Source organism: Phyllobates terribilis, unplaced genomic scaffold, assembly GCF_046119375.1.
Source record: "Phyllobates terribilis strain yellow unplaced genomic scaffold, ASM4611937v1 Scaffold_265__1_contigs__length_2625494, whole genome shotgun sequence".
NCBI lineage: Eukaryota > Metazoa > Chordata > Amphibia > Anura > Dendrobatidae > Phyllobates > Phyllobates terribilis.
In genome coordinates this window covers 800001-812500 of record NW_027363025.1, presented here as the reverse complement: position 1 = coordinate 812500, position 12500 = coordinate 800001, and the positions used below count along the sequence as shown (strand labels likewise).

The 12500-nt window shown below is 42.2% G+C and overlaps 1 protein-coding gene across 1 annotated transcript in view; it reads left to right on the top strand.

The window, feature by feature from the left end:
• The first annotated feature begins 803 nt into the window (after positions 1 to 803).
• Positions 804 to 12500, top strand: part of LOC141219380 (uncharacterized) — a 12767-nt gene continuing 1070 nt past the window's right edge. Inside the window, exons 1-8 of the mRNA XM_073666103.1 lie at positions 804 to 862; positions 1234 to 1353; positions 1442 to 1601; positions 3509 to 3701; positions 7646 to 7765; positions 7869 to 9810; positions 11653 to 11703; positions 12411 to 12473. Of these exons, the coding sequence (XP_073522204.1) occupies positions 1251 to 1353; positions 1442 to 1601; positions 3509 to 3701; positions 7646 to 7765; positions 7869 to 9810; positions 11653 to 11703; positions 12411 to 12473 (2632 nt within the window). The 5' untranslated portion in view covers positions 804 to 862; positions 1234 to 1250. The remainder of the gene's footprint in view (positions 863 to 1233; positions 1354 to 1441; positions 1602 to 3508; positions 3702 to 7645; positions 7766 to 7868; positions 9811 to 11652; positions 11704 to 12410; positions 12474 to 12500) is intronic.

The window sequence follows — 12500 nt, the reverse complement described above, 5'->3', positions numbered from 1 at the left end:
TTATGGTCAGAATGACTTCAATGCGATCAGTGATTTCTATTCTAGCTCTGCTCACATAGATTTTATATCCACACTCAACTATAGGCCGTTCTTCATATTTTGGGGGCTTTTAGTCAGATATACTAGTTTGTGCCTGTATAGTATTAGTGTAGATGGGAGTGTAGGGCATGGGTTACATGGCACTGTGGTGGGATACTGATGGGAGGTATTGGTGCTGTGTTTGATGCTTCTACTGGGTATTTTCCTACAAATACTGTAACAGCTCACTGCTTAGAACAATCCTTCCCAGCTCTATAATATATTATATATACCCCACAATACAGGCTCACACACACATTTGTCTAAAGTGTGTTGTAGGGACACAGATACAGTCTTGGTCATGTGACTTAGTGGGAGTGGTGTGCAGAGTCTTAGGCTGTGTGCCCACGTTGCGGATTACAAGCGTTTTTGCTGCGGATTTTCCGCAGCGGAAACGCTTGTAAAACGCTTGGTAATCCGCATCCCATTGTCCCCAATGAGAATCCGCAAGTTCTATGCCCATGCTGCGGATTTTTCTGCAACGTTTATGCTGCGTTCAAAAATCCGCAGCATGTCCATTAATTTTGCGTTTCCGCATGCGGAATTGCCTTGTGCAATGCATTAAAAACGCAAGGCAATTCCGCATGTGGAAAACGCGCGATAAACGCGTGCGGAATTCCGCATGCGTTTTTCCGGGAGAGGACATGCGGAAATGAAGCAGAAATTTTCTGCTTCATTTCCGCAACGTGGGCACATAGCCTTAGCAGTAAAGAGTATTCCATATTTCTGCCAGATACCCACAGAGATATTGAAATCTGAAAAAAGAGACTTCTGCTCATTGAAGGTAAGAACTGCTCACATAGGGTTCAACTCCACAGCAAACGAGTGCTCTAGCACTGGCATCTCAGCAGTGATATTCCCCTACTGCACATGTGTGTCTGGGTCGCTGTGACAGTTTACAGGACATAACTCAGGGCACCCAGACAGAAGGCAGAGGGGAGCCTTAGCAGCTGAGCCTATATCTTGGCTTGTGAGCATTAAAACAGGCCGGCGATTACAGGGTAACATGAAAAATGTCCGGCTTGCATTATGACTAGAACATGACAATATCCTTTTAAGTACTAACCTATGATGCGTTCCTAAGCAGTTCATGTTATATGTTCTACATTTCATTTTCTTCATACTTTACAAGTAGTAGAATTTGCTTTGATATAGGCAACTGGATTTTCACAATGAAAAGGCGAAGGATAACGCCCGAAAAAGACGCCATACATTATGTCAGTGCCATCACTGACAAACCTGGATTGACCATGAAATACATCAATCCCCTTAAAGGTGAGTTAAAACAAGTTTTAACTAAATTGCCTTAATATTGTCATGCATTAGAATGACTGTCTTAGGTAATGATAAATATTTTCTACAGGAAGAGGAGTGTTTGCTGAAACTGAAATCGAAAAAGGGAGTTTTGTTGCAGAATATCGAGGCGAGCTTATCAATTTGGATGAGAGCCAGAAAAGGTCCATAAAGGACCCCAATTTTAAGAACTTCGTGTACGAATTTCAGTGGAATGAAAAAATATGGTGGTAAGTAATCAGTTTTTTTAATGCATTTTAGAGGGTATCCATCTTTCCCCAGTTGATAGCCAGTCCTGATTATGTCCTGTCTCTGCTGATCATGTGAATCCACTGCAGTCAGTTACTGAGGCAGCACCATTTTTCAAACATCAGGTAACATAAAGAAGCACCCTTAGGGCTTAGACACAAATTGAAAAAAATTTCGGATCCGAATTTCGGATCCAAAATTCGGGTCTGAATTTGCGCAATTTCGGATCCGAAATGTTTTTTGGACATCCGAAATTTTTTTTGGGACATCCAAAATTCAGATGTAAATTAAATGGGAAAATGAAAAAAAAAAAAAAAATTTTGGCCTGAAATTCGGTTCCGTTTACAAATACAACCGAATTTCGGACCGAAATTTTTTTTCCCATTTATTATAATGGGGCTGAAATTCAGTCTGAAAATGAAAATTCGGACATGCATCCGAATTTTTTTTGTGAATCGGCTGATCCGAAAAAAATTCAGACGTGTGTTTTACCCCATTGAAATCAATGCATTTCAATGGGGTCCGAATTTCGGATCCGAAATCCGAAATTTTTTCGGACGTATTTTAGCCCTTAAGAGGGCAATATGAATAGGGGTTAGTTTGCTATTTAATAGCTATAGCAGGTAGATTTAGGGCTTTTAAACATATTGGTATACCCAGAAATCTCTCATTACAGTGAAGATGTAGCCTCTCTGACTTTACCAGCACAACAAAGGCAGCAAAATGTCTAAATTAAAAGCAGAGATGTATACTTTCCCTTTCCATGGCTGTTGGCAGTTTAGCTAGCATCAAACTGGTGACAAGTTCCTTTAATAGATGTCAACCAGTGTCATTTCTTATGTTAAGATGACTGTAACAAGGGAATTTTGTCACCAGTTTTTCAGTGTGGAGTTCTCTCACTGTTTGGTAGGCACGGTGGTCAGACAGCAGAAACCAACTTATGTTATTTAATTATAGAGATTTAAAGGAGTTCTGTCAGGGCAAAAAAATAAATGATACTCCCCTGCTCCTGCAGACGCTGCCAGAAGTCCATGGGTCCGTCCTCCGGTCGGCGGCGCTGTGGTGTCACTTTCCTGACACTGCCCGGCCTGGAGTGCTTCCGGGTAGGGCTGTGTGCAGCGTCTTTTTGCGTGATATGACGCGTCGGGGGCAGGCTCCAACCCCCTGATGACACACTGTTGTTCCCACCCACCAGCGCCTCACAAATGTGAGCAGGGACTACTAAATTCAAAGTCCCTGTTCTTCCCACCCACTTTGACGTGGTGGTGGGTGGGAACACATGGAAACTCCATGTGCGTCAATGTGGGAAGGGACAGCCGGTAAAGCCTTCTGCAGTGACACTGTAGGAGTGTTCCCAGGCTGTCCCCGTCCACCGTGTCTCCATGGAGTGTATCCTTGGGTTTGCCTTCCATCCGGCACTTTGGCCTGTACGCCAGAGGGCAGGGATACCTTGAGGCAGGCTGTTCCCTGCTAGTAGTATTATCCGGGCACCTTCCCCTCTTCTGAGCACTTTGGTGCTTGCTCATCACAATTTATATGCAAATGAGCTCCACAAGCAGGATTAGTCCCCATTGTTATGAGGGGGGCTATTCCCATCCCTTACTGGAGTTTCACAGTGCTGAAGGGCTGCATAATGCCCCTCATTACCATGAGAACTCCTACCATGCTCATTTTCATATAACATTTTATAGCTTAGATTAAATAAGATGTTGCCTTCCTCTGCACTCTGCCCACTGTTCCATGGCTTACCTATCTTTTAGTAAAACTCCACGCTAAAAAACTAGTGACAGACTCCCTTTAAATACATTTGTATTATCTTGGTTATATTATAATCAACCAGTTATTTCTACATGTCAAGATTCATGTACATTTTTTTCTTTTATATCAGCATTGATGCATCCCAAGACAATGACTCATTAGGAAGATTAGTTAATGATGAATATAAAAACCCAAATTGCAAAATGAAGAAACTTATGGTTGAAAAAAAGCCACATTTGTGCCTTTTTGCCATTAGCGACATCAACCCTGGAGAAGAAATTACATACAATTATGGGGATAGTAGTTTCCCTTGGAGAGAAAAGGTATAATTATATTACTTTGTTAGAATATTCAATCTAAAGACATTTATTAGGTGTCTAAAACTACAAATTACTAAATGTATCACTACAAAGACCAGACACCCATTTAATGTACAGTGTATGGAAGGTGTCCTATCTACCGATGACAGCTATCAAGTGAATTAAGGGCCTGGTGAGATCAATATCAACATGGCCATTATTGTTCCACAGAAGTGTCTTGCAGTACCTTATTCACCTCTCTTCACATATCAGTTCTTGACCAAAATAAGCATGAATAGAAGTATTTATTCAGTGTTTGAACACACAGGTATCTGACGCGTTTAATTGACTATCAAAAAAAGGCATGTATTACAGTCCCATTGATTTCAATGGGAGCACACACACACTTTGCCATTTAAGCGCAGCCTGTTCTCCTCACCTATTAACATGAGAGGGGCAGCTGAAAAAGCTGAATGCTCTTTAAAAGCATCAGTTTAAATGACAATATCAAAAAAGCGTCTAAAAAAACTGAAGACAGATGCCAGTGTGTTTGAGCCCTTGTTGTCAAAAATGTAATGAGCACAGGGTAGCAGGAGAAATGTATAAACAGCTGTAAAGTATGATGTATACATTTCAGGTTGATAAGGAAATAATGGGAGATATACACCTATGCTTTAAAGGTATATCTCCATGGTTGGATAACTCGTGTCCGCAATTATCATTACCCTTTGCTTGCGAGCCCAATAAATCTACGCCACACAATGTCGTAGAGTTTTGGAAAAGGTTGTATTGTATAATTACAATGGATGAGGTTAAATACCTCCAATTATATCACATGGTGAGGTAACAAAACATCTGTTAATTTACAGAAGATAATTGGTTAGTATATATAAACATGGGTTATATTCGTCATGTGGACTCCATTTCAACGAATTTCAGTTTAGTTATGAGCACACAGTACCAATGCAGCATCCTACCTTTGGAGGCAGTATTGGACAAAGAAATTACTAAGAAAATGATATGGTTAGACAGAAAACCGGTTAACAAGTATACTAATAAGTGTTTATACTTCAACTTATCCTGGGTCTTAATGTCCAAGGATAGCCACATAGGCAATATAGATAAACTACTTAGGACATTACAAAATGTGCTGAACTCTTTGTGTTTAGAGAAAGCAGAGTTAAAGGTCAGTCTTCTAGACATCTGATAAGAGACTGGACTACACATTGAACAATACTTTAGAACTATAGAACTTATCTATCTAGTGAATTCATAGATATTTCCACAACAAGGTCATGCACCAAGTGGGGACATTCAGCACATCCAGACTTCATAACCAACATTCAAAGCACCCTGCCTCTTCCTTTCAGGTCACGGTGCTCGTGGGGACATACTCACACACATTTCAGGTCATGCACCAAGTGGGGACATTCAGCACATTCAGACTTCATAACCAACATTCAAAGCACCCTGCCTCTTCCTTTCAGGTCACGGTGCTCGTGGGGACATATTCACACACATTTCAGGTCATGCACCAAGTGGGGACATTCAGCACATCCAGACTTCATAACCAACATTCAAAGCACCCTGCCTCTTCCTTTCAGGTCACGGTGCTCGTGGGGACATACTCACACACATTTCAGGTCATGCACCAAGTGGGGACATTCAGCACATTCAGACTTCATAACCAACATTCAAAGCACCCTGCCTCTTCCTTTCAGGTCACGGTGCTCGTGGGGACATACTCACACACATTTCAGGTCATGCACCAAGTGGGGACATTCAGCACATCCAGACTTCATAACCAACATTCAAAGCACCCTGCCTCTTCCTTTCAGGTCACGGTGCTCGTGGGGACATACTCACACACATTTCAGGTCATGCACCAAGTGGGGACATTCAGCACATCCAGACTTCATAACCAACATTCAAAGCACCCTGCCTCTTCCTTTCAGGTCACGGTGCTCGTGGGGACATACTCACACACATTTCAGGTCATGCACCAAGTGGGGACATTCAGCACATCCAGACTTCATAACCAACATTCAAAGCACCCTGCCTCTTCCTTTCAGGTCACGGTGCTCGTGGGGACATATTCACACACATTTCAGGTCATGCACCAAGTGGGGACATTCAGCACATCCAGACTTCATAACCAACATTCAAAGCACCCTGCCTCTTCCTTTCAGGTCACGGTGCTCGTGGGGACATACTCACACACATTTCAGGTCATGCACCAAGTGGGGACATTCAGCACATCCAGACTTCATAACCAACATTCAAAGCACCCTGCCTCTTCCTTTCAGGTCACGGTGCTCGTGGGGACATACTCACACACATTTCAGGTCATGCACCAAGTGGGGACATTCAGCACATCCAGACTTCATAACCAACATTCAAAGCACCCTGCCTCTTCCTTTCAGGTCACGGTGCTCGTGGGGACATACTCACACACATTTCAGGTCATGCACCAAGTGGGGACATTCAGCACATCCAGACTTCATAACCAACATTCAAAGCACCCTGCCTCTTCCTTTCAGGTCACGGTGCTCGTGGGGACATACTCACACACATTTCAGGTCATGCACCAAGTGGGGACATTCAGCACATCCAGACTTCATAACCAACATTCAAAGCACCCTGCCTCTTCCTTTCAGGTCACGGTGCTCGTGGGGACATATTCACACACATTTCAGGTCATGCACCAAGTGGGGACATTCAGCACATCCAGACTTCATAACCAACATTCAAAGCACCCTGCCTCTTCCTTTCAGGTCACGGTGCTCGTGGGGACATACTCACACACATTTCAGGTCATGCACCAAGTGGGGACATTCAGCACATCCAGACTTCATAACCAACATTCAAAGCACCCTGCCTCTTCCTTTCAGGTCACGGTGCTCGTGGGGACATATTCACACACATTTCAGGTCATGCACCAATCACACTATTTGTCTTTAGTGTTGAAAATGCTGATTGGTGGGGTGCAGACATCTGAAACTCCCACTAATCTGCTATTCAGCGATGTCTCCCTACAGAACCAGAAGCAGATGGCTTTGTTCACTGTGTAATGGATCTGCCAGGTTACTTTAGCTCAGTTCAGAGTCACTAGTATGGGAGCTGAGCTGCTGCAGTCTGGCATGGCTACTCCATAGTAAATTGAGCTATCTGCTTCTGGCTCCTTTCATAATGTAGATCTCGCTATGGTGGCTCTACACCCTCTGATCAGATTCAAGCCTATCCTGACGATATTGCATTAACATGCAAAACTCAAAAACTCATTTAAAAGGAAACCTGTCAGGTGGAATATACACAATAACTTACAGATGGAGAAAAAGAAATCTTGTGTGGCATGGCGTACCAGTGAGAAGCGCTGGTGCGCCATGCCACACAAGGCATTTACATTTGCTGTACAGCTTCTATTGTTCGCTGCACAGCGAATGTAAATAGGACATGGCCGGTTCTATTGAGCTAGACGCGCCCTATTGTATTTGCAGCGGCGAATATAAATAGAACGTGGCCACGATTTTAATGGAACGCGGCCGCTTCTATTCAGCCGTCCGTGTTCTATTGTATATGCAGGACTGCCCGCGGCTAAAGTAAATTTGCCATGATTTATTTACAGGTTTGTGTCCTATCTTACTATGTAGGCGCAGAAAATCGGGCCTCGTGGCATGATGGGACACAAGAAAATATTTGCTCCATCTGCAGGTTATGAGCGGCATTGTCCACCTCACATGAAGTCCGGAAGCAAGTTTTGACAGCTCCCCCTCTCCCTGGCTTCTGCAGAAGCACCCACCGAAGTCCCAAGGGTGCCCATATTTTGACTCTGAAGCCATGTCTCTCCCATATACTGCAATAGGAGAACCACAGCTTAAGAGTCATATCAGCACCTGCTGCAATTCAGGTATAAATAAAAACAAATTTGGTTGTTAATTTGATACTGTTCCTATGTTTAAACTATGTAGGTGGCTGACAAACCCATGGTTACAAATGAAAACCAGAAGGATCTAGAGGTGTCCTGCTACAGTAGCCCCGAAACTGCACCATGTCTCCATACACAGCAAGCCACCTCACCAAAGATTGAGGTAAATTCAAGATCATGTTTCAGCTATCTTTCTACATGTTTAACCATTAAAACAAGTGAAAGGATGCCATTAAATGTATCAATGTGTTTGATTTTAATTACAGCAAAATATGAACACTATCTCTGACATTGAAAACAGCTCTGATTTTAGCCTAGAAAACAGCGAAGAAGAATATTTACCAGACTTTTCTGAGGAGAGCAGTTCAGAAACAAGCACCATCCATGAAGAGGTGCCATTACAGAGCCATCAAAAGAATACAAAGACCAACACTTCTCCACACACTGATTTACTATCTGATAGCACCAGTGTTTTGAACATGGAAAAAGAAATATCTGACTCTGTGTCAGTTCAAGTACTTTCCAAAAGGGAAAGTGGTGTAAGGATGTATAATAAAAAACAGTATTGTTTTTACTGCGAGAAACCATTCATAAAAATTGCAAGACATCTCAAACATGTTCATAAAAGTGAACCTGAAGTCGCAGGTGCATTTAAGTTTGCAAAGGGCTCAAAAGAAAGGCGAATGTCTTTAGAACATCTTCGAAATCGGGGCAACTTTGCTCACAATTCTAATGTAATGAGAACTGGAAGTGGAGTTCTTGTTACATTTAAACAGCCCACAAAAGGAAATTCTCCCAAAGATTTCATGCACTGCATTCATTGCCAAGGCTTATTTGTCAAAAAATATCTCTGGAGACACATGAAAAAATGTAAACTAAACCAAACAAGTACATCATCAAGCCCTGGGAGAAAAAAAGTGCAATCTCTCTGTGCCTTTATGGGGCCCATGCCACCTGGAATTAGCAGTGGTTTTTGGAAGCTTCTAAGCTATATGAGACCAGATGAAATTTCATCCACAATTAAAAGTGATGGCTCCATTGTACAGATGGGTCAGCATCTCTATAACAGAATCGGATCGGAAGTTGATAAACATGAATACATCCGTCAAAAACTTAGAGAAGTTGGAAGGTTAGTACTAGAGGCCAGAAAATGTTCTCCTCTTTTCAAACTTGTAGACTTTATTGTCCCATCAAACTTCATGCATGCCATAAATTCTGTGAGAGTTCTTGCTGGCTATGACGAAGAAACTAATACATTTAAAATTCCATCACTGGCACTGAAGCTTGGCCATAGCTTGGTGAAAATTTCCAGTATTCTGGAATGCCAAGCAATGGTGGAGGGATGCCAAGACAGAGTGGAGAATGCACGTAACTTCCGAAAGTTGTATGAAACAAGATGGAATGAGCTAATCTCATCAGCTGCCTTAAAATCTCTAAAAGAAACAAAATGGAACACTCCTCAGCTTTTACCTTTCACTGAAGATGTGAAAAAAATGCACTTGTATCTTGACGAAAAACTGCAGGAGTACTATAACCTTTTGTCAACTGCTCCCTCAGTTAAAAAATGGACATTACTTGCAAAAGTTATACTTGCACAGCTAATCTTATTCAATCGAAGACGAGAGGGTGAAGTTTCTAAGATGTTCTTAAGTAGCTTTACTTCAAGAGATACTTCACATCTGCATGATGATGTTGCTTTAGCACTTTCTGACTTAGAAAAAAAGCTTTGCCAACATTTCACAAGAATTGAAATCCGAGGTAAACGAGGTAGAAAAGTTCCAATCCTTTTAACACCAGCAGTGCAAAATGCAATGACACTTCTTGTAGAGAAGCGTACAGTTTGTGGAGTGCTGTCTGAAAATGTGCACATGTTTGCCAGACCAGAGGCTTTGTCACATTTCAGAGGATGTGATTGTATACGCTTTTTTGCTAAAGAATGTGGAGCTAAAAATCCTGAAACACTGACTTCCACCAAGCTACGAAAGCACGTTGCTACTCTAACAAAAGTTCTGAACTTAAACGACACAGAGTTAGATCAATTAGCAGACTTTCTTGGCCACGACATTAAGGTGCACAGACAATATTACCGCCTCCCAGAAGGAACCTTACAGCTTGCCAAGATCAGCAAACTTCTGTTGGCTCTTGAAAAAGGAAGACTGGCTGAATTTAAAGGCAAAAATTTTGAGGATATCAGCATTGATCCAGAGGGTTAGTAATGAGGAAAATATCCATTTATGAGTATGTAATTTTTGTTCTGTAAAATTACAGCTTACCTGCACAGCCTTTGAGTTACTGTCTCCAGAAATACTTCTTTTCTATTTTAAACAACTCTGTTTGATGGATATCAGTGTTATTATCTTGGGTATGTTTAGGCCAGGTTTACACGACCGTGGTTATCCACAGCCGTTTTTACAGATCCGTTGCTCCGTTATTCACGGAGCAACAGATCTGTACAAAAACAGCCGTGTTAACCACTGCCGCAGAACCGTAGCTTCCTTGGCCAACAAGGGTTGCCAAGGAAGCTGCGGCCTCAGCAGCACAGCAATGTTAAATTAACATTGCAGCACTGCTGCCTGTAGCTGCCCGCTGACTCCCTGTAACCAGAGAAGCCAGCGAGTGGTTGCTAGGGACCCGATCGCAGGTGTTGCCCGCGGGTGTCTGCTGCAAGATGCAGCAGCTACCCGCCTGGGATACAGTGCAATCTCTTTACTTAAACCCCGGGCGGCCGCCGAGAATACAATAGGACGTGGCCGGCTCAAAAGAATCGGCTGCGTTCTATTAGCAGTCGCTGTGCAGCAAACAATAGTGGCTGCACAGTGAATGTAAATGACTTGTGTCGCATGGCGTGCCAGTGCTTCTCACTGGCACACCATGCGACACAGGAATTTATTTGCTCCATCTGTATATATTATGTTGACCTAGTATGTAATGTATTGATTACTGGGTTCACATAACATATATAGACTTTGTAAAGGGACAGATTAGAACAGAGTATTAAGCTACCTAATATAAACAGATATAATATACACCTATTATCCATATTGTAACCTACTCTTTTAGGATATATATATCCGGCCATTCGTATAAACTACGATACATAGGGGAATGCCGAAGCAGAAAAAAAGGAACATATGGCCCATTTATAGAGAATAGAAAAACTTTTTATTATTTCCAAAAACTTTACTATACAGAGTTTGAAGTGACGCAGCATGTATCAAAAAACGCATACAAAAATTTGTTAAAACATACTTAAAAACACACGAATATCGCAGGAGTGTAGGCATCACATCCAAAAGGTATCATTATTACACATAACATCCCTGTGAGTACTGAAATAGTGAATAGGGAGAGTGTAAACAACCCAATCAAAGTGCAAGCAAAATTCAGTCCAAACGGACCATATATATGTATATAACTCTCCTAATCACTATTCATCAAATGTTACCAATATTCATCATAATTAGCTCTATGGAGTGAAGCCCACACGCCGCGTGGTTCCCCGACGCGCGTTTCGGCGCTATTGGAAGGCAATAGCGCCGAAACACGCGTCGGGGAACCACTCGGCGTGTGGGCTTCACTCCATAGAGGTAATTATGATGAATATTGGTAACATTTGATGAATGGTGATTAGGAGAGTTATATACATATATATGGTCCGTTTGGACTGAATTTTGCTTGCACTTTGATTGGGTTGTTTACACTCTCCCTATTCACTATTTCAGTACTCACAGGGATGTTATGTGTAATAATGATACCTTTTGGATGTGATGCCTACACTCCTGCGATATTCGTGTGTTTTTAAGTATGTTTGAACAAAAATTTTTGTATGTGTTTTTTGATACATGCTGCGTCACTTCAAACTCTGTATAGTAAAGTTTTTGGAAATAATAAAAAGTTTTTCTATTCTCTATAAATGGGCCATATGTTCATTTTTTTCTGCTTCGGCATTCCCCTATATATATAGACTTTGTAGGATAGGATTATTTTTTACTTTTTGAACATTTTCTATAGCATATTCATTCACATTGGTGATTTGTATTTTTGCTTTAGAACCAGTACAGCTCTATAGTGATGAGTCAGAAGATGAGCAATCCCCTGAAGGTATGTAGCTTTTCAATTTTATAAAGATGTCCACAAAATAAATATGAATATACCGTACATATTCGAGTATAATCCGAGTTTTTTCACCCCAGAAAATGGGCTGAAAAAGCCTCCTTGGCTTATACACGAGTCAGTAAAAAAAATAAAAATTTGCAGAGCCACCTCGTTCCCAGCCGACCCTACCGGCACCGCCTCGTTCCTAGCCAACATTGCCAGCCAACCCAGCATAGGAAAACTGCAGGAGGACACAGGGGACCTACAGACAGGCTGTTGCATTTCCTGGCCGACCCTGCTGGTGCTGGCTTGTTCTCAGCCGACCCAGCACAGGAGGACTGTAGGAGGGCTCAGGGTATCTACAGGAGGGCATAGGTGACCTACAGGCTGGCTATAGGAGGGCGCAGAGGGGTACAGGCTGCTACATTTCCCAGCCAACCCTGCCGGTGCCGACTTGTTCTTGGCCAACCCAGCATAGGAGGGCACAGGGTACCTACAGGCTGGCTATAGGAGGGTACAGGGGACTTACAGGCTGGTTACATAAGAGCAGTGGGGGGCTACAGAGGGTCACAGGCTGCTGTTATTTCCCACCCTCGGCTTATATGAGGGTCAAAGTTTTTTCCCACTTTTTTATGTTAAAAGTCGGGGGGGGTTGGCTTATACACGAGTATATACAGTATATATTTTATATATATAATCTTTTTCTTCTTTAGAACAAATTCAGCACCAAAGTGAGTTAGAGCTTGGGCAGGACCATAAACTACAGAAATCAGAAGGCATGTGTTCCTTTAAATTTTATATTG